The following is a 23,170-nucleotide window of genomic DNA, read 5'->3' as shown; positions in this document are numbered from 1 at the left end:
CGCGAGGGTCCCATCACTAGATGGTAAAAAGGTAGAGAACTACTTTTCGCCTGTACGTCCTTAACATGTGAGGGACGACTACTCATGTACACAATGGCTGCACGAGTTTCCTATCCCATACAAAGGTTGCAGATATTCTTAAGAATATAATTAAGGACCTACCTATGTCAAATTACAAACTAAAATACAATTGCTCCAAAAAATAAAAAATAAAAAATTCCTCTCTCTCTCACACACACACACACACCCACCAATGAAAGCCACTCGGTGTGACTTTCTTTAGGTGCACATCATATGTGCATTGCATAGCCTGTAAGTAGAATATAAATGCTCAACAATCCTTTAGGGCATGTTTGGATCAAGTGAAATGGTGGGAAAGAAAACAGGTTTCTCAGAAATCATTTTTCCCTTGTTTGTAAATACCAAAATCACAGGAAAGGAAATAAAAATCTATTTTCCATGCAGCTATTTTTCTTTAAAATTATCCTTTTATTTCCGCATGTGCACTTTGAGAAATATGGGTGACACCTCAATGATATTCATTGTATATCCACGCGGTACACCTGCATTTCCAGATTATTTAGAATACGGTCCCAAAAATGAATCATATTAAAATTTCAGTTGGACCACATCACAGAAAACACGTCACACAAACCTGGCTGACAGGAAAAACCAAATATCAGCTTGATCTGAAACTTTTGTACCCAACAAAAGGTTTTTAATGGACAATAACCAATCTTTCCTGTGGTGTGGTACATCTTCTTATATTTTTGGTTCGTAGCCTAAAATAATCTGGAAAAACAGATGAACGGCGTGGATATACAATGCATAGATAGAGATGGCCCCTGTTGGTCGGTATCACCCACATCGTTGGTTCCGGGGTCGCAGCCACGTTGCACCCCGCTTGTACGGACTCGGTCCATGCAGGGCTCTGTGGGGCCAGCGTGATTTATGGGCTTTATGCACACCGTCCGTCCATTTTTATAGATCGGTAGATCACGGTGGGCCTCACAGAGCACCTGTCTTGACCGAGATTCACTGGCATGCGCCGTACGATGATTCTTGCAGCTTAAGGAGGGCTGTCAATGGGCCGGGATAACTCGCTGGGCCTTCAGCCCTGGCTTGCTTGCCTCTAGTCTTGGGCTGAGATACTAGACCCAGTGCCTGGCCCAGGCCAAAAATCTAAGCCCGTCTATTAATTGGTCTGGGCTTGGGCTACATCTTTGAGCCGGTCATCCCCTCGAGCCCAGCAGGACCCAGCCCGTCCGGTTTAGGGTTTCAAGGCATTTTATCATAAACCATGCATGCACCTAATGAACCACTCAGATCTTGCACAAAAGTGGGTAGACAGGGTTGGGCTTGGGCCATGTGTAACCATCATGGCCTGTACTTAGGCCTTTCATGGGAGTGAGATGGGCTCGGGCCTAAGAATTTGCCATGTGGGCTGGTCTTGGACAGATGTATATCCCCCTCCACAGCCTACCATGGGATCATAACTTGCCTATGTATGAGAGCATGTGTGAGATTCTTCACACCGTCCATTAAATCTAGTGGGCCATATTTGATTAGGCACCAAAAATCAGGGTGATCCAAAATTTTGGTGGGCCACACCATCGGCAACAGTTGGGATGGGGACACCCACCATTAGTTATGTTGTGGGGCTAGTGTTTATATGCCATTGAATCTATTAATCTGAACAGCTTGGATCTCTACTCGGATTTGAGTGCTGTAGAAATGTTCAAGTCAGTGAGTTGACTTGGCAAGTTGCATCGAGTCCAGAAATGCTACCCTCATGATCGTGGTGACTGACTAGCGACACAGGAATCGACTCTTGCTGAATCAAGTTGACTCGCCAATTTTTGAGTTGAGTCACCGAGTTTTCAAACTATGGTTCGGGTATTTAGTATGTAGAGATGGAGTTGTAGTTCACTGATCCCAACCATTGATAGGACGTGAGCCTCACCATGGATGGACCTGTTCGGGGACCATGGAAGCACATAGAGATGAATATAGGAGTGTAATCCAATCACACCAAGTAAACACAAAGATAACATAGCGATTTAACGTGGAAATCGGAAAAACCCTTAAGGAAAAAACTATGGCATAAAGTGACAAATGATCACTATGAAAGCAGAAATTACAAAGAGAAAGAGCTTACCCAATTCGAACAACCTCGAATTTCACCATTGCTACACCCTTTGAAACGCTTGGATGAGCTACAAAACGCAGCAGCAAGCGCTGCCTACTTATATATATATATATATATATATATATATATATATATATATATATATATATATATATATAGCCTATAAAAGGATCCCAAGCAAAACCGGAAACAAATTCTGCAATATTACAACTCTGTGTAAATCTGTGTGATCCAATTGAACACACTTCGATGTTATCAAAACTTATCCTTCGATAGCATCGAAGTCATGTTGATGGCATTGAACTAACACCTAAACTGTCCAGAGAGAAAACATGAAAATCTGATTTTCTCCGACTGCATTGAGCCATCTTCAATGGCATCGAACTGATCTCCGATGTCATCGAACACTCATCAATAGCATCGAGAAAGTGCCCAGTTAGTTCAGCGACAAATATGAGAAAAATAGAAAATCTCGATGGGATCAAGCACTGTTCGATGCCATCGAAGGTGACATTGAACAGTCTGTCGATGACATCGACAAACCTTGTATCTGACTTGATTTAAGATATCAAATACAATAATCTCCACCATGTCTTCAATCATTAAACGTATAGCTTCTTGTCCTCTTCTCTTATCTCTCTGCCTTACATCATAGCTTCATCAACGCTTCTCATGCTCACTTTGTCTTGCTTTTATACCATCGCCAAGCCTAGAGAAGTTGCACAGAACTAAAACTTCTCTGTAGGGACCATCTTGATGAGTATGTCTACTGGATTCACGCTGGTGTGAATCTTTTCCAGAGTTACAGCTCCTTCCTCAAGCACCTGTCGAATAAAATGGTAACGAACATCAATGTATTTAGTACATGAGTGATAAATGAAGTTTTTAGCCAAATTGATAGTGCTCTCGCTATTGCAATTAACTGGCACGGCTTCCTGCTGAAGCCCCAATTGATTTATCATGCCTCTCAACCAAACACTTTCTTTGAAAGCTTCTGTCACTATCATATACTCATCTTTGGTTGTGGAAAGAGTCACCACAAACTGAAGCTTAATCATCCAACTGATTGCTCCACCCGTCTTTTGGAATCAACATTACCTGCGTAGTCTGAATCCACATACCCTACCAACTTTGCCTTTGTCTTTTTAAAAGTTAGGACATAGTCTTTTATACCTTGAATGTATCAAAATAGTCATTTCACAGCTTCACAATATTGCTTGTCGGGATTTGACATGTATCTGCTCACAACACTGACTGCTTGTGAAATATCTGGTCTCGTATAGACCATGACATACATTAAACTACCAACGACATTCGAATAAGGTACACGAGACATATTCTGCTTTTCCTCATTTGATTTTAGGACATTATTCTGAGGAAAGCTTGAAGTGGGCTGCGTTGGGAACGCTCACTGGCTTTGCCTTATCTATCCCATATTTGATCAACACATTCTCAAGGTATTATGCATGAGATAACCAAAGCTTGCTCTTCTTCCTGTCTCTGTGAATATCTATGTCGAGAACTCTCTTTGCAGCCCCCAAATCTTTCATCTCGAATGTCCCTAATAACCGAGACTTCATTACATCAATTTTAGACATGTTATGATTGGCGATCAACACGTTATCAATATACAATACTAGGATGATGATCTTGCCATCACTTAGCGTCTCGTAATAGACACAGTGATTGTATTCACTCCTAGTAAATTTCTGACTCAATATGAAAGAATCAAACTTTTTATACCACTGTGTAGGCGACTGTTTTAAGTTGTATAACGACCTCATTAACCTAGAAACATTGTTCTTTGCCCCTTTAATTTTATATCCATCTGTTTACTTCATGTAGATCCACTCTTCCAATTCCCTGTGCAGGAATGCAATCTTCATGTCCATTTGTTCCAGCTCGAGATCGTATTGGGCAACCAGTGCCAACATGAATTTGATAGACACTTGCTTTACAACCGGCGTGAATATCTTTATGAGGTTGATCTCTTTTCTCTGAGCATAACCCTTCGCTACCAGCTTTGTTTTATATCTATCATATTTTCTTTTAAATAACCACTTGCATCCGATCGCTTTTTGGCCCACTGGAAGCTTCACCAGCTCCTATGTGTTGTTATTATACAAAAAGTCCATCTCATTGTCCATTACCGCCTTTCACTTTTCTGCATCAGGCTCATCAAGAGCCTCCTGAATAGTAGACAGGTCCCCCTCATATGTAATGGTGGCATATGAGATATTAGAGTCATCCCTATATCTTGCCAGTAACATGTAATCTTGCAGCGAATTTCTTCTCACAGGTGGCTGCTCCACTTATTCCTGTACCTCTGTCTGTGCATCTATCTTAGCCTGAGTAACATCTGTGTCAACCCGAACATCTACAATCAACTTTTTCGGTTCTTCCTACTTATTCCTACAGAATAAGGACCCTTCGTTGAATTTAATGTCCCTGCTAATGATGATCTTTCATGTGACCCAGTCAAACAGCATATAGCCCTTCACACTACCACCATAGCCAACAAAGATATACTTTTTGGCTCTTTGGTCTAGCTTATCTCTCTCAACTGACGGTACATGAGAGTAAGCCTCACATCCAAATATACGCAATCTTAAGTAGTCTACTTTCTGACTACTCCATACTTCCTCTGGAATGTTACATTCAATTGTTGTAGAAGGAGACCAATTCACAAAATAGAAGGCCGTGTTAACGGCCTAAGTCCATAGGTCCTTGCTCAACCCAGCATTACTAATCATGTATCGAGCCCTCTCTAGGAGAGTCCGATTCATTTACTCATCCACATCGTTTTGCTTGGGTGTGTGGCGCACTATGATGTGCCTAATGATCCATTCATTCTTGCAAATTTGATTAAATTCACCTGAAGTTCACTGCCATTATCTGTCCTTAATACCTTTAACTTCCGTCTTGACTACTTTTCCACCATGACCTTCCATTATTTGAAATTGGAAAAAACTTCGAATTTGTGTTTCATGAAGTAAATCCAAACTTTCTGGGAGTAGTCGTTAATGAATATGACAAACCATGATGACCTTCTAACGGAAACCACAGGCGACGACCCCCATACATCATAATGCACATAGTCAAGTACACCCTTATATGGTTTTCAGATTTAAAAGATAACCTAGATTATTTACCATATATACAATGCTCACATATATTTAAATTAAAATTCTTAAAAATTGGAATTAAACAACAATTAAAGAGTACCTTCATGCCCAACTCACTCATGTGGCCTAGACGAGCATGCCACATACTTGCAGACGGGGAATCCACTGCAGCTGCTGTAGCTTCACCTGTTGAAGTGCTCTTGATCAACCTGTTAAGGTTCCCACTCATCTGTGCTTTCATGACCACCAGTACCCCATTTGAAACTTTAAGGACACCATTAAAACTGGTGAACTTGCACCCTATTGCTTCGAGTGCACTGAGATAAATCAAACTCTTTTTCATATTAGGAACGTGCCTGACCTCAGCCAAGGTACACTCCATCCCATCAAACATCTTGATACAGATGGTACCAACAACCACAACGTTACAGGTATTGTCATTGCCCATAAATACTCGTCCACCATCGCACTCCCTGTAACTGGCGAACCAACTTCGATAAGGAGTCATGTGATATGAAGCCCTTGTGTCAAGGATCCACTCGTCTCTATGATCATTGTACAAGTGTTCGATCATGAGCACTAACAACACATCAGCTCCGCTTGTCTCTTCATCAGACATGGTAGTTTAGCCTCCGTAGAAGAAGCCTCTGAGTTTTCTTTCTTCGACTTATGATTTGTACAATCTTTCTTCATGTGTCTTGCCATCCCACAATTCTAGCACTTTAACTTGCCCTTGACGTTGTCTTTGGATTTGGATCTTGACCGAGAATATCCTATATCTTGCTCAGTATTCTTGCCCATCGTAAGCAGTGCATTAGTAGAGGCCCATATGGTACCGTTTTTCTCATGGCCTTTCCTTAAAGGGCTGAGATAACGGTGTCCACACTCAGGGATGAATTACTAGTATATGTACAAAGAATCCCTTAAAGACTCATACGATGTCGGTAATGAATTCAACAAAATATATGCCTGATCTTCATCTTTGACCACTTCCTCCATGTCTAGTAACTTGCAAATCAACTTGTTAAAATTATTGATGTGGGCCTCCAAATCTCCACATTTTGCCATCCTGAAGTTGAACAACTACAACTTCAAGTGTATGCAATTTTCCACGGACTGTTTTGCATAAACATCCTCTAATTTCGCCTACAACTCTACTGTAGTTTTCTCCCTCATGAAGTTGTAGAGAACCTCATTCGTTAGACACAATCGGATTGTGGTTTTAGCTTTCTTATCCAGTATCCTCCATTCGTCATCATCCATAGACGTACGCCTCTCCTCAAGAGCCTCATCTAGCCCTTCCTGAGTTAATAGAATAATCATCTTATTCTTCCATAACTCAAAGTTATTTTTTCTTGAGTACTTCTCAATGTCATACATCGGATTTCTTGCCATTGATACTTCTCCTCACAGATTCAAGCCTGCGCCCCAACATTATCTCTGATACCACTTGTTGAGGGATCGCAGAAGCACACAGAGATGAATCTAGGAAAGTAATCCAATCACACCAAGCAAACACAAAGATAACACATCAATTTAATGTTGAAAAACTCTTATTGGAAAAAATCACGGCACAAAGCGACAGTGATCACTATGAAAGCAGAAATTACAAAGAGAAAGAACTTACCCGATTCGAACAACCTCGAATCTCACCCTTGCTACACCCTTTGAAACCCTTAGACGAATTAGAAACTCTAGCATACTCTCCCAATGTTGCTTACACACATATATATATAACCTATAGAATGATCCCAAGCAAAATCGAAAACAAATTCTGTAAAATCGTAACTCTGCATAAATCTACGCTATCCGATCAATGTCAACGAATGCACTTCGATGTCATTGGAATTTATCCTTCAATGGCATTGAAGCCATGTTAATGACATCGAACTAACACCTACACTGTCCAGAGATAAAATATGAAAATCCAATTTTCTCCGATTGCATCGAGCCATCTTTGATGACATCAAACTGATCTTCGATGTCATCGAACACTCATCGATAGCATCAAGAAAGTGCCCAGTTAGTCCAGCGACCAACAAGAGAAAAATAGAAATTCTCGATGGGATCAAGTACTGTTCGATGCCATTGAACAGTTTGTCAATGGCATCGATAAGCCTTGTATCTGACTTGATTTAAGACATCAAATACAACAAGGCCTTCTTTGTTTCTTTGTTTGCTTTTTTTTTTTTTTTTACACACATTCACATCCATTCGAACCCTTGATCTCGGTGTTGTAACTCACCATGGATGGATGAACACCAAAATGAGCTATTTAGTATTCTATGGTGGGGATGGCTTCCACACCAAAATGAGATGTTTAGTATTTGATGATCGGAACCATTGATATGACGAGCTTGAGTGTGGATGGCTAGTGCCCTAAAACGATCTTTAGAATGAATGACAAAACATTCCGCGTTTCGTTGGTCAGATGTGAACCATTTGTATATTTTCTTTCTTAATTGGCTACTACCTATTTATGACCTAGAAATTTTTACGTTGGAGATTCTTCGTGCACAGGACATTCATAGTGGGGGCCGTGACATCAAGGTTTGGATCATTGAACTAGAGTCTCTAATGCAAGGCAGTGTATAAATTGTCGGTGATATTATCGAAATATCGCCGATAATATCGCACTAGTGACATGAAACCCCATTTTTTCGTGTCGTTTCCTATTTCGCCGATAATCTCGCTGATAATATCGTTATTATCGGAATCTTGCTGATATTTCACTGTTCCCACTAACCACGGGTGGGAGTTGTAGCCAACAACCCACCTTGGGGTAGTTGTCAGCGATAAAGGGAAAGAAAACACAAAAAATACCTGTTTTTTTTACCCGGATCTATTTAAAGACGCGAATTCACGACTGTTTGAGTGCAGATCAAACTTTTCGGTAAGATTCAACCCTAAAAAAATCTTTTTTTTGGTCAAAAATTCCTCTAGCAACTTCTCCACGAAAGAATCGGCTTGCGGGCTGAGATCTTGTTGTAAAAGAGGTTTTTTTTTTAAATATTTATTTTTAAAATTGGGATGAGGGAGAGAGATTTTCGGGTTGAAAATTCAGAGAAATGGGTGGGAAGGAGATAATTTTTGAAAAATTTGGATGGGGGGAGAGGGATTTTGGGGTTTTAAGGAAATTGGGGATCGGTTTGGGCAGGCATGAAATGAAATCGGATTGCGTACTTAGTTACGTAGTACGCTCTCATCGTACTAAGTAAACTCTGTTGGCCCACCGCGAATGTATCTAGTCTATCCATGCGGTCCATCCATTTTTCCATCTTATTTTAGGGGTTGAGACCAAAATTTAAGCATACTAAAAGATCAAGTGGACCATACCATTTGAAACAGTTGAAATATTGACTTCCACCGTTAAAACCTTTCTAGGGCCCATAGTTATGTTTATTTCTCATCCAACCTGTTCATAAGATCACACAGACATGGATGAAGGGAAAACACAAATATAAGTTTGATCCAAAACTTCCGTGGCCCCCAAGAAATTTTCAACGGTAGATGTTCATTTCATATTGTTTCCTATGGTGTGGTCCACTTATGGTTTGGATATACTTCTTTTTTAGGCTCAAGACTTAAAATTATCTGTTAAAATGGATGGATGGAGTGGATAAAATACATAAATCATGGTGGACCCCACAGACTTTACCTAGTACGCTTAGCGTAACGAGTTACTCAGTACGCAGTTGGCTCTGGCCCTTTTGATAGTGCAGGTCGGTGCTCCATGGGCCCCACAATGATGCATCTATTATATCCATGCTGTCCATTAATTTTTAAATATTATTTTAGATCTTGATCCAAAAAATTAGGTAGATCTAAAACTCATGTGGACCACACCACAGGAAAACAGTAGTGATTGGTTATCCACCATTTAAATCCTCCTAAGGCTCACTGTACTGTTTGTTTGACATCCAATCTGTTAATTAGGTCATACAGACCCAAATGAAGGGAAAAAACAAAGATTAGGTTGTTCCAAAACCTTTATGGCCCCCAAAATGTTTTTAATGGTCAAAGTTCATTCAACACTGTTTCCTGTAATGTGGTCCAATTGAGATTGGTATATACCTCATTTTTTTTTCTCATACCATAAAATGATCTATAAAAATAGATGGACAACATAGATGAAACACATACCTTGTGGTGGGCCCCACAGAGCACCGACCACCAGCCAGCGGATGGGCTGGATCGGGCATGGATTAAGGACGCGGATTGCATCCTACCCCCGCCCGTCTCCAGCTAGGAGCGGGCAGTAGCTTTGAGTGACCACAGTGATGTATGGGTCTTATCCACATCGTCCATCCAATATTTTTGTAACATTTTAGGGTATAAGCCCAAAAATAAGGCAGATCCAAGGCTCAAGTGGACTACACAATGGGGATTAAACTCTTACCGTTCAAAACTTCTTGGGGGCCACAGAAGTTTTGGATGGAGATGATATTTGTGTTTTCTATTCATCCATGTCTATGTAACTTTATGAATAGTTTAGATGGAAAATAAACATCACGTTGGCCTTAGAAAATTTCAACGGTGAGAATTAGTATCACCACTTCTTACTATGGTGTGGTCCAAATGAGCCTTGGATCTGCCTCATTTTTGGTATTATATCCTAAAATCATATGAAATAATGGATGGACGGTGTGGATAAGAAACATAAATCACAGTGGCCACTCAAAGCTTCTGCCCGTTCCCAGCTGGAGACGGGCAGGGGTAGGATGCAATCCGCATCCATGGATTAGATACCGACAGAGTAACGAGACTCGCTACTGAAGAGACGTGACCAAGTTCCGTGGGCCCCACCATGATTTGTGTTTTGTATCCACGCCTTTAGTCCACTTGGAGAGATCATTTCAGGGCAATATCCAACGAACGAGTTAAATCCAAAGGTCCAGTGGACCCCAGCATAGAAAATAGTGGGACAGTGACTCCCACCATTAAAAACTTCTCAGGGCAATATCCAACGAACGAGTTAAATCCAAAGCTCCAGTGGACCCCAGCACAGAAAATAGTGGGACAGTGACTCCCACCATTAAAAACTTCTAAATGCCACGAAAGTTTTAGATCAAGTTGATATTTGTGTTTTCCCTTCTTTTGTGTTATTTTTTTTACTTCTGAACGGGTTGGATTTCAAATAAACATTATGGCAAGCCTTATGATAGTTTCAACTGTGGGAATCACTCTTCCAACTATTTTCTGTGGTGGTGTCCACTACAGATTTTTATCTGCCCATGGGTCCACTATATTTGTATTATATAAACTCATTTTGGTTACTATTTGAGTGATTTCTTACGACAACGTATGCCTTTTGACTCCCATTAAATGGAAACTTCTAATTTAATGCATTCTTTTTGTAATTTTTTCATTCCTGAATATGTAAATATGTGTTATTAGGCATGTCCTGAAGTTTCACTGAAAAATTCCACAATTTTCTCCATATTTTTCCCTTTTTCCCTGCATTTCCGGTTATCAGCGATATTATTGGTGATAACGATATTATATCTTTATCTCCGGCTAGCGAAACCTATAGCAATACCGACAACTTGAACACTGATGCAAGGGTTGGTGATCACATATCTTCCACCATCTGCTAATTGGCCGATGAGAATCTTAACATGCATTTTGAAATGGACTTTTACTATTTGAAAATGCTTTCTAGCTTCCCACTAATCGTCTTTAGATGATGGGGGATGTGCACACCAAATTATCAATGTGCACCATGCTACCCTCTCTCTCTCTCTCTCTCTCTCTCTCTCTCTCTCTCTAGCTCTCACCCAGTTGGAAAATATTCTAAGTTATTTATTTATTTTTTCAGGTTTATATACTTTCGAATGGAGCTGCGGGGGAGATGTCATGGCCATCCAATAAACTCATAATTCAAGTGCTTGATGATTCCACAAACCCAGAAATCGGGGTGATACTTCCAAACCAATTAACCAGGAAAAAAAACCCCTCAATTTAAAGCACGGACCGGATGCCCACTGTGTTGGGAAGCGCGGAAGGTGACCCCTCAAGATCTGACAGTCTACACGAAGTTTGGAACCCTCACAAAGCAGAAGAACGGTGCTTCAACGGCCCGCCTATCTACTACTGGAGCAGATGGAACTATTCACACCTCTGATCCTACGGTATATAGTGGCCCCGAATTGCGATCTATGGATCAGATCGTCCCAAGGACAAGCTAAAATGAACAGACTATAGTGTACACTGTATCTCTCTATATACTCTCAGTTTTTCGTATGATTCAATGCGAGAGAGAGCGCATTCCTTTTTATAAGAAAGGAGGGAGAGATCAGATGAGATAGGATGAAACCATATTATCTGGTCAAATCCCTATCTCTTATCATATTTCAAATTCAAAGTTGAATTTCAAATCTCAACCGAATGGAAAAGGCTGGAGAAAGCCTAAACGTGTGGGACCCATCCACTAGTGATTGCTAACCAGTGGGCCTCACTGGCCTACGTCCAACATCTCCCACTCAATCACACTGTGGGATAGGCACAAAAATTTGTCCATTTAACTCGCCTAACAACAATCAAAGATCAAACATCGCGATGAAAAGAATCAGAGGTATGGGACCAGCTGGATCACCGTAATCTTTTCACAGGTGCTTAAGTACTAAGTGACCACCTAACTAGTACTCAATAACCCAAGCTTTGCAATGCTTGTCCTAGTCCGCATGACCACACCGGATGGAGTTAACTCTCGACCTGGAGTACTCAGCCAACATATGCACTTATCCAACTTATCGAGTTATTCTGAAACTTGATTTTTCACAAACTTCGATTAAAACCAATTTAAAGCAATACTTTTATATATATATATATATATATATATATATATATATATATATATATATATATATATATATATGCTTTTTAAGAAAAATATTGTTTGTAAAAGTCTAATAAAAACAACTCGATACTGCCGGCGGATAAGTCTTCAAGTGCGTATTTATAGTTCTAGAAACTTAGTGTACTTGTCACGGGATCTTCCCCACGCAGATGTGTAATTTGGAATTAATTAAGCCGCTTTCCTAGCATAACTGAGTCTGGCCAATCAAGGACCTTTCGACATAATACACTAAAGTAGCGACACTCAATCTTATCCTCATACACACAAGAGGAGGGTAGCTAAGGACACAAAGAGTCACCTACGGGACTGGCTACTCGCACGTTGCAATGATTAGCTTGAATCAAAACAATCTGTAGGTAATAGGTCCCAGCACATGGCTACAATCCACGTCGTAAAGTAGACAATACTAGGTGAATGTCGGGTCTACAATACGCAGGTCATTCTACATGAGGTACGACTCATCTTATAACCTGACTTTAATTTCAGGCCATAACATTGATCGCATGTAATGAAATGGTGCGATTATGTTATTCGACTTTATCAGTCTTATCTTCAATCTTTATAAGATTGTAGACGGATACGACTCACTCATATCCTCATCCTTTATTATTCACAATAAAGGGAAGTTCATACCTCAATGTATAAACATAGCCCTAAATGTACCTCTCTTTTACATTCAAGGTTGGTCAACCCGTGCGAGTGGGTGACCGGCCTGCGGATAAAAATAGAAATCCTACATAATTTTAAGGTAAATGTTGATGATCTTCATACCTAATTATATTAGTGTTCAATACTGAATAAAAAAAATATAATATTCATTAATGAAAGATCAAAGGTATTACAAAACAAGTACATCAGTCAAGCTTTCCTTAATCCCATCTGCCTGACGTGAACCTGAAATAGATCTCTAGTTATAGGTTTCGTCATGGGATCAGCCATCATCTCCTTAGTAGGAATGTAGCTGAGGGCGACCTTCTTATCTCTCACTTGATCACGGACGTAATGATACTTGATCTCAATGTGCTTAGATTTCTGGTGGTGTTTAGGGTCCTTTGTCAAGTCAATGACAGAAGTATTGTCTATCTTCAGTGATATAGGCTGATGAACACTCTGTGCAACACCAAGACTTAATAGAAATCTATGAACCCATACACACTCCTGAACTGCAGCACAACATGCAATGTACTCGACCTCTATAGATGAAAGAGCTGTAGATGTCTGTTTCTTACTCGACCATGAGATAGCTCCTCCTCCGAGTAAGAATACATATCCTGAAGTAGACTTTTCCTCGTCGGCATCATTACCCTAAGCAGTATTTGAATATCCTTTGAGCTCGAGGCTTGTGCCTTCATAACACAACATTAGGTCTTTTGTTCCTCTGAGATAGCGGAATATACGTTTGACGGCTTGCCAATGAGACTGTCCTAGGTTACTCTGATAACGGCTGACTATGCCAACTGCATGTCTAATATCTGGTCTGGTGCAAAGCATAACATACATTAAGCTCCCTACTGCGCTTGCATAAGGTACTGAGGACATAGCCAATTTCTCGGCTTTAGTCTGGTGACACGATTTCCTGTCCAGCTTGGTAGCTTTATCTATAGGGGTTTCAACAGCTTTTAATTTTTCATCCTGAACCGCTCTAAGATCTTTTGTATATAGGTTGCTTGAGACAAGTCTAAAAATTTCTTAGGGCGATCTCTGATGATTTTTACCCTAAGAATAAAGTTGACTTCACCAAGGTCTTTCATCTCAAAGTTCGAGAATAGTCAATCTTTAGTCGATATCAACAATTGCATGTCATTACCAGCTAACAGGATATCGTCTACATATAGAGATAGTATCAGAAAAGATCTTCCAGACCGTTTTATACACAATGATCTTCTTCACTCATCGTGAATCCAAAAGTTTTGATGGCCAAGTGGAACCTCATGTACTACTGTCTTGAAGATTGCTTTAGCCCATAGATAGATTTCAATTACCTGCAGACTTTCTTTGGATGCTTTTTGTCCACATAACCTATGGGCTGTTGCATGTATATCTCTTCATCCAAGTCACCATTTAAGAATGCGGTCTTTACATTCATCTGATATAACTCTAAGTTTAAACTTGCGACATGGACAAGATCATGCAGATTGAGGAAAACTTTGCAACAGGTGAAAAGGTCTCCTCGTAATCAATGCCCTCTTATTGTGTAAAACCTTTAGCAACTAATCGTGCTTTATACTTGTTCACTATACTATCTGCCTTTCTTTTGATCTTAAGTACCCATTTATTACCTATCGCTTTGTGATTGGAAGGCAGATCAACAAGTTCCCAGACTTTATTCTTCTCCATAGAAGCGATCTCTTCATCCATAGAATTCACTCAATCGGCCGAGTTAGAAGATAATAATACATCCTGATACGAATCGGGTTCATCACCATCAACTGCAATGCAAGAGAATGTTTGCCCCTCAATATCGAAGTATCTTCGGGGAATTAATCCTCTTTCGCTTCGACGTAACTCAGGAGCATGTCGAGATGTCCTCCCACCATCCTGACGAATGATAGGAGCATCATCATCGTGAGAAGCAGAATTCCTACTCTCTTGAGATACATCAGGTATTTCAAAAAATTCTAAGGGAACCTTTTGCTTCAATCGGCTTGGGTAACTATCTTCAACAAAGGTCACGTCTTAGGATTCTATCTCAATCTATCATTCATGGTCCTCATAAACTAGAACGTATCCCTTTGAATGCATAGGGTACCTTATGAACACGTATTCAATGGTTTTACTATCAAGTTTACCTCTATGCGGAGTAGGTAGCAAAACATATCCTAAAGATCCCCAAGGGCATAGGTTGGCCAGAGAAGGAATCCTCCCAGACCACATCTCATATGGAGTCTTAGGAATGGATTTGGTTGGGACTCTATTAAGGACGTAGACGGCTGTTAACAGTGTGTCTCCCCAGAATGTGGTAGAGAGATTGGCTTGTGCCATCATCGATCTAACCATGTCCAATAGTGTCCTATTCCTTCTCTCTGCAACACCATTTTGTTGTGGAGTGTAAGCCATTGTGTACTGCCGAACTATTCCAACGTTTTCACAATATGATTTAAATATTTCAGATGTATACTTGCCACCTCCCGAAGGATTTTAATCTTTTTCTTAAGTTGATTTTCCACTTCAGCTTTATATTTAAGAAAACAATCAAAAGCCTTAGATTTGTGTGAGATGAGATACACATATCCACAACGCGAGTAATCGTCAATGAAAGTGATAAAATATTGACATCCGTTTCTGACATGTACATTAAAGGGTCCACAGATATTTGAATAGATTATCTCTAGTGTGCCCTTGGACCTAGCCACTTTGGGAAATGGTTTCTTCGAAGTCTTCCCAGACACACAATGTTCACAAAATGGCAAATGAACTTTGGATAAGGAGTCTAACAGACCAAAACGTACTAATCTTGTCATATGATCCTTTCCGATGTGACCTAAACTCGCGTGCCATTTTCGAGATTCAGATATTATATTTTTATTCGATATAGCAGATAAAGCAAGAGGGGCATTATCACAATCTACGTCTAGAATAAATAAATCTAAAATTAAATTTTTTTATGCAAAGATGAGGTTATTCAGTCTCAAAGAAACTCTTGTCCCGAAAAAAATGAATATCAAAACTATCAAATAATAACCTAGAAATAGAAATTAAATTCTGATGCATCCCCGGTGCAAAAAGAGTATCACGAAGGATTATTGTTTGCCCTATGCGCGTACGGAGATGGAGAACGTTAATCCCTAGTACGTCTTCAACAGTGTTATTGCCCATGTACAGCTTATAACTTCCTTTGGCTATAGGCTGGAATTTCTCGAGTCCTCGACGACTCTATGTCACGTGCTTTGTTGCGCCTGAATCCTAAATCCACTCGTTAGATATAGTATCAACGGAAAGGATTTCAGAACAAACTCCTACATATAAAATATCTTGTGACTGAGAAATTACTGTCTTTTTTTGGGCACACTGCCGAGCATAATGGCCGAAATTTCCATAGACAAAGCAAATTATATTTATCTTTTTCTGCTTCTTCTTTCCATTCCCCTTCTTGAGATTTGGAGGAGGTGATGTAGTCTTCTGTTCTTGATTATTATTCTTCGCCTTCTTACGAGTTTTGAACCGTTTATTGTTAGCTTTCCGCTTATGGGTCTCTGCTACAAAGGCCTTGGTCAAACCTGGCTGAATTGCATTCATTTCAACCTCACGTACCAAGTGGCCACAAAAGTCTCTGAACGTAGTGATAGAATCAGTATGGTTCAGAATTCTTTTAATTTGAGCCCAAGATTCAGGCAAGGAATAGTGCATGGCTATAATCTTCTGATTTTCAGTCAATTTACACCCAACATTCCTAAGGGCACTTATCATTTGCTCCATCTTACGAATATGATCTTTGATGGTGCAGCCAACAGGCATCTTGTACTTCTGAAATTCTAATTTCATTGCCCTAACTCTCGCATCTGACTTCTGTACATAGGCATCTGTCAGTGCTTCCAAGATTCCCTTAGCGGTTTCATGCACTTCATACATAGGTATGAGTTCTTTGTGCATAGTGCTAAGAAGGACATTACGGGCTGAACGATTTTGTTTGTGCCACTTATTATAGCGAGTCATCGCAACCCTATGTTCTTGTAAATTCCCATTTTTAGTCAGGATGGGTTTCTCTTGAACTACATCGAGTGTGTGAGATATGTCGTCCTCGTCCAGAAGGCATCGCACCGCGCGGGACTAGTCTTCGTAGTTGTTGCCGTCGAAATGTTGTCCTTTCAGTTGTTCAGCGATTAACGCTTTGGTGGCCATCTCTACATTGCATGAGTATCACTACTTAGCTATGATCTAAGGTATTGACACTAATCATCAACATTTCTACGTGTTATACAAATTTTCAAAGTATAAAAGTAGAAAACGCATCTTAATAAGATCTGAAAGTCCACATACCCGAATGGGCGGTGTAGAACAATCAAGTTCTCCTTTTAAGATGAGATTTAAAGCTTTTATAAGAATAAATTTATATAACGTGCAACCTACCATTACTTAGTTGCATGCATCATTTGGTGGAGGAGAATAAACTCCCACTCACGTTATGCACAACCTATTTTTATGTGTATAGGAAATATCTAAGCACTAAGTTTTTCTATATTTTTCAATGAAAAATAAGAGGGCTTAGATCTAAGCACATCAGCCTAATTATATCACATATATAAACATCATCATCAGAAAGAAAAATAAAGTGCTAAGATATCAGGAGAGTTCTATGTTCACCTGTGATCATGACCATTAGTGATGGATCTGATCATTACCGATAATGATCATTGTTGATGATGGATCCTTTCATCAACATTGATCATCATAGTTGATGATCGTTTCGATCACTAATGAGCTTTAGATCAACAATGAAGAAGATATAATAAAGGAAACAACATACTTGATATGTATCCATCAACTCATAAAAAATATATATGATCAAATCCAAAACTCAGGATAACACATTTAGGTTGCAACATATCTGAATGTGCGCCATACTATTGTTTTGTAGATTAAACATGAATTCAACAAATATGTGCATAGATCTTTCAACAGATCTATACATGTGGAATTAGCAAAACTAAAACATAATTGCTGCACGTGTACATCAGCCAACACGTGTACGTTAGCTAATCACGTGAGATGTACATCAGCCTATCTGCTTCACACAACAGGGAGGCATGTATGCCACGAGCTGATTTTTGAATTTATTTCACACATGTCATCTGCTTCACACATGAAATGTACATATCATTATTCAACAGATGTACATATCAGATGTGTACCATTAAACGTGTTGGATTTATAATAGCAACATGTACAGCAACATGTAGGTTGATGTACAACATGTAGGAAACGTGTGATGTATACATGTAGACTAACGTATGATGAACATCTTGTAGGCTGATGTATTGTATTTTAACACGTTAGAATATATACATGTATTGCATGTTAAAGTACTTTAACATATACTCATGTGGTGTGGTCCACAGAATAGTGGATCTGCCTCATTTTTAACCCTATATCATGAGTTGATACAGAGAAAATAATGAACAGAGCGGATCCCCAAGATGACATCATTAGTGGACCCCACCATTTCATCCTTCTTAAATGGAAACCTTCCACGTACAATCATATGATGATATATATATTTTAGTTATAGTACAACATGTCAGCCCTCCTCACACGTTAACATATGACTTGTAGTTAATATGTTTAATGATATAGTAGGCTACATTACATGTGTTATTCTTGCATGCTTTATACGTGCACAACATCCACACCATCATTTAAACTACATGTATTTGAGAAGTCATGTGTATTGTAAGCACTAGATCACGTGGCCTACATCTATATTCAGCCAACTATATCACATGTGTATAGCAAGCCATCTATGTGTACTGTGAACAATTTATATCCTTCCATGTGTACATATATAAACTACATGTGTAAACACCATGCTAACGTGTTGCTGTAAACAACATGTTAACAGAAACAATGCAACATGTTATAGGACATCATACAACAATATGCAACATATAACCAACATGTTATAGTACATCATATAACAACATGGAACGTGTTGCTGTAAACTACATGTTAACAGAAACAATGCAACATGTTATAGGATATCATACAACAATATGCAATATATAACCAACGTGTTATAGTACATCATATAACAACATGGAACGTGTTGCTGTAAACTACATGTTAACAGAAACAACATGTTGACATATGTACAGCACAACACATTTGCATGTGTACATAACAACATGTGCACAAAAGAACATGTATACAGTAGCCAATGTGTACAAAAGCCATGGTAATTATTGCTAAACTTGTATATAGATACATGTGTGTACAGCCAACATGTGTACAAATACATGTGTAGATATACATGTGTGTACAGATACAAGATTCACGTCGAAGGGCCTTTTATATATATATATATATATATATATAATATTTTTATCGAAATACAGTGTGCAGTGTCTACATCATGCATATCAATGTACACGGTCATACATGAAAATAGTTCTGTATGGCTACATCATGCACATCTATGTACACAATCACATGTGCACATATATATGTACACAGTCTCATGTGTAAACATCTATGCACATCTATGTAGTCTCATTCGGTGCATATTTTCATACCAAGAGTTACAGTGCGCACTGATCTTATACATTTAAAAAGCCAGGAGCATGAATCCAATAATTTAAAAAAAAGGGCCACTTACCTTTTTAGATGAAAATTATAAATCGGAGATCCGCCGTTGAGTTCGCTCTGATACCACTATTGGGAAGTGCGGAAGGTGAGCCCTCAAGATCTGATGGTTTACACGAAGTTTGGAACCCTCACAAAGTAGAAGAATGGTGCTTCAACGGCCCGCCTATTTACTACTGGAGCAGATGGAACTATTCACACCTCTGATCCTACGGTATATAGTAGCCCCGGATTGCGATCTATGGATCAGATCGTCCCTAGGACAAGCTAAAATGAACAAACTATAGTGCACATTGTATCTCTCTATATACTCTCGGTTTTTTGTATGATTCAATGCGAGAGAGAGCGCATCCCTTTTTATAGGAAAGGATGGAGAGATCAGATGAGATAGGATGAAACTATATTATCCGGTCAAATCCCTATCTCTTATCATATTTCAAATTCAAAGTTGAATTTGAAATCTCAATCGAATGGAAAAGGCGGGAGAAAGCCTAAACATGTGGGACCCACCCACTAGTGATTGCTAACCAGTGGGCCCCACTGGCCTACATCCAACACACTGTTGGCTGTGTGCTCCAAACTGGTCTGACCTGCAGCCAATTGGGTCACCTGGGTCATGTTAACTTAAAGAGATTTTCTCTTGTGCTCCTAGTTGCATTGGGACACAATCCCATCCAATATTAAACTAGACTGCTCATTAGCTCCAGAGCACATTTCATGGACTAGCATGCAAATATGGCTTTCAATGGGTAGGCTCGAGCTAGGCAAAATCAAATTTTTGAATAGGCCAGTCCCTCAGGCCTGGTCTGAATTGTTGAAATTCAGGCCAAAGCCAACCCCAGGCCTGGCCAGTTGATAGTCCTACATGGAAATATCATGCTGTTCCGACGAATATTAACCATTTGATCAATGGCCTTCAGTATGAATGGTGAAGACCATTTACATAAGATACGTCCAATCAACAATTTAATCCATCTCTTTGGTAGGGCCCATCAAGAATCATGATTGGTTAGGCAATTGTAACCATCCCACCCATGTATTGGAAAAAGGATGGCTATTGAAAAAAGAGCCAAATCAAGTATGGATTGGATCATAAATGCAGTTTTTGCATGAAAGCCTATATAACAATGTGTTTTGGACTCAATGGACAGTTCAGATTGATTGATTGGACTGTCCAAGAAAGCCAACGCAACTAGGAGCACTATTATCTATAGGGCTTTCAGAGCACTGGAGCATTTCTCTTGAAAATCAGAAATAATATGAAGGCTGTCCAACTCAAATAGTTGGACGTTTGGATTGGAAAACCCATGTGTGACCCGGCGGTCCAAATCTAAAATATGGTTGAATATAGAAGCAGCCAGGATATGTTAAGGGTTCCAGTCTAAACCGGTCAAACCGATTGGTGTGGTCTGGGTTTGAAAAGTTTGATTTTACTACAAGGAATCATATGATATCTGTGACCCGCATCATTGCGAGTTCCAGCTTTTCACTTCCAACTAATGGGGTAGATCAGTGCATCCCTTTGTAAATGGACAATGCCCATGGATCCCAGAGAACAATCATGGAACCTTTCTCAGCTGAATATGGCCTCTTGTTGTATTTCTCTTCTCAATGATCTTATCTGAAGACAAATCAAATGGTAAGGATGTCCTGTCCAGGAGATTTTTGGGCTATATAGTCCATCCATGGTGGGATCAACAGACCAATGGTCAAGACTACTGACCATGGCCCCATTCACCATAATTTAAACCCTCAATACTGTGAAAAGATGCGGCCCACTTAAATATAATTATGATGATGGTGATGGTGTAGGACAAGGTGGAATTTGAGTGCGAAAAATGGTTGGAGAAGGGTGTACATATCAAGTATGAGAGAAGGGAAAATAGGAATGGGTACAAGGCCGGAGCACTCCGTGAAGGTCTTGAGAAACAGTATGTTAAAGATTGTGAATTCGTCGCAATTTTCGACGCTGACTTCCAGCCTGAACCAGACTACTTATGGAGGACCATCCCCTTCCTTCTCCACAATCCAGACCTTGCCTTGGTCCAAGCTCGATGGAAATTTGGTAAGAGCAATGAGGCCACTCTATAATACTTGTGTGTTTGTACTGTCTTCATTTTCTACAAGTGGGTCCCACAGTTCAGGGAATCAAATTAATGATAATTGATGAGCCTAGCCATGGTTAGGTCATGCACCAAAAATAACCCAAGTTTGAGAATTGCAGACATTGACTCAGATTGGTTGAATGTGGTCTGTTGCTGTATTTCTTTTTTGTTCGTGGGCCATCCGTGCAGGGGCTGCACTTTCAATGGCTTTGATCAGCGACGACCATGGGCCCAACACAATTTTATGCACCTTAAGTGTAACATGCATGAATGAATTTATATTTCTCTTGCTTGCTCCTAACTAAGAAAATGTGTCTAGAAGCATACATTCATGTTGGATCAATGGCAATGAGGCTCTCTTGATCATGACCATGCCTGGTGAATATCCAGGTAATCCCCACAATGGTCTGCTAATCCAGATCATTGTAGTATTATAAATGGTATTTCTTTTGCAAAATCCATTTTCAATAGTTCAAATCAAGGGTTAATTTGGATTAGCATTTCCAAACCATGCGGGGGACATTTCTCTTTGGGGTATTGAACATCCGACCATTAGAAATTTGGACAGATCAGAGTCTATAAAAGGGGATTAGCAACCCCATTGCAAAACACTGGAGAAAATACAAGAAAACTCCAAGAGAATATGGTCAGGAAGAGCTTACCACCAACCCAATTACCATTCTCATGGCACTTCTCTCCTCATGGTTTAAACGCTGATTGACGTCCCGTCCTGATCTGATTTTTTATTTTCAATCCATAAAAAATTCACATTGCCCGATTTGTTAGACCATCCCTTTTACATCCATATTCATGTGCCCATATGATGTTAGTTCTAAATCATTTGATTTTTTATTTTTTTATTTCTTTCCGGTGTAGTAAATGCAAATGAATGTCTGATGACACGCCTCCAAGAAATGTCACTGGACTATCATTTCAGTTTGGAGCAAGAAGTGGGCTCTTCCACCTATTCGTTCTTTGGATTCAACGGTAATGTTTGCAATACAATGATTCATATTATATTCTTCTTAGTCTCTATGACATGCATGGACATGAACAACTTGCATTTATAGGGACTGCTGGAGTAGGGAGAATCCGAGCAGTCATGGATGCTGGAGGATGGAAAGACAGGACTACAGTAGAAGACATGGATCTTGCTGTTAGGGCCAGCCTTAAGGGTTGGAAGTTTGTCTTTGTTGGAGATTTATCGGTGCATTTTTCCTTCAAATTATTTCTATCTTTTCCTCTTATTTCTTTCTATCCATTTGATGAAAAATGCTATGTAGGTGAAAAACGAACTGCCGAGAACTTACAAAGCCAATCGATATCAACAGCATCGCTGGTCATGTGACCCGGCTAACTTGTTTAGGAAAATGTCCAAGGAAATTCTATGTTGTGAGGTACGTAAGCTTTGGAATTGTTCTCAAGAATGGCCTAGTCCAATAACATCTACTACAAAACTACTCCCAACTTTTCTCGGCGAGTAGGATTCTTTTTTTTTTTTTTCTTATTGAGACAGGGAACATCTCGGGCCAATATGATATAGAGAATAAAATGTGGGAAGATGGAAGCCTGGATGTGGTTCTTGATTTTGGTACCCCAAATGCACAACAGAGTAGATGGTAGTCTGTTCCAGGAG

At 39.6% G+C, this 23,170-nt stretch overlaps 1 protein-coding gene across 2 annotated transcripts in view; it reads left to right on the top strand.

The window, feature by feature from the left end:
* Positions 1 to 11,094: 11,094 nt before the first annotated feature.
* The window catches only part of LOC131231440 (glucomannan 4-beta-mannosyltransferase 1-like), a 34,883-nt gene continuing 22,807 nt past the window's right edge, over positions 11,095 to 23,170 (top strand). Inside the window, exons 1-5 of one of the 2 annotated variants that reach the window (XM_058227631.1) lie at positions 11,095 to 11,191; positions 21,242 to 21,494; positions 22,411 to 22,521; positions 22,605 to 22,741; positions 22,818 to 22,931. In XM_058227631.1, coding sequence (XP_058083614.1) covers positions 11,126 to 11,191; positions 21,242 to 21,494; positions 22,411 to 22,521; positions 22,605 to 22,741; positions 22,818 to 22,931 — 681 coding nt within the window. In that variant the 5' untranslated portion in view covers positions 11,095 to 11,125. The remainder of the gene's footprint in view (positions 11,192 to 21,241; positions 21,495 to 22,410; positions 22,522 to 22,604; positions 22,742 to 22,817; positions 22,932 to 23,170) is intronic. The other variant, XM_058227632.1, reaches the window with a different exon arrangement.

Source organism: Magnolia sinica, chromosome 17 (assembly GCF_029962835.1).
Source record: "Magnolia sinica isolate HGM2019 chromosome 17, MsV1, whole genome shotgun sequence".
Lineage (NCBI taxonomy): Eukaryota > Viridiplantae > Streptophyta > Magnoliopsida > Magnoliales > Magnoliaceae > Magnolia > Magnolia sinica.
The sequence above is the reverse complement of the archived record's forward strand: the minus strand, read 5'-3'. Positions and strand labels throughout refer to the sequence as shown.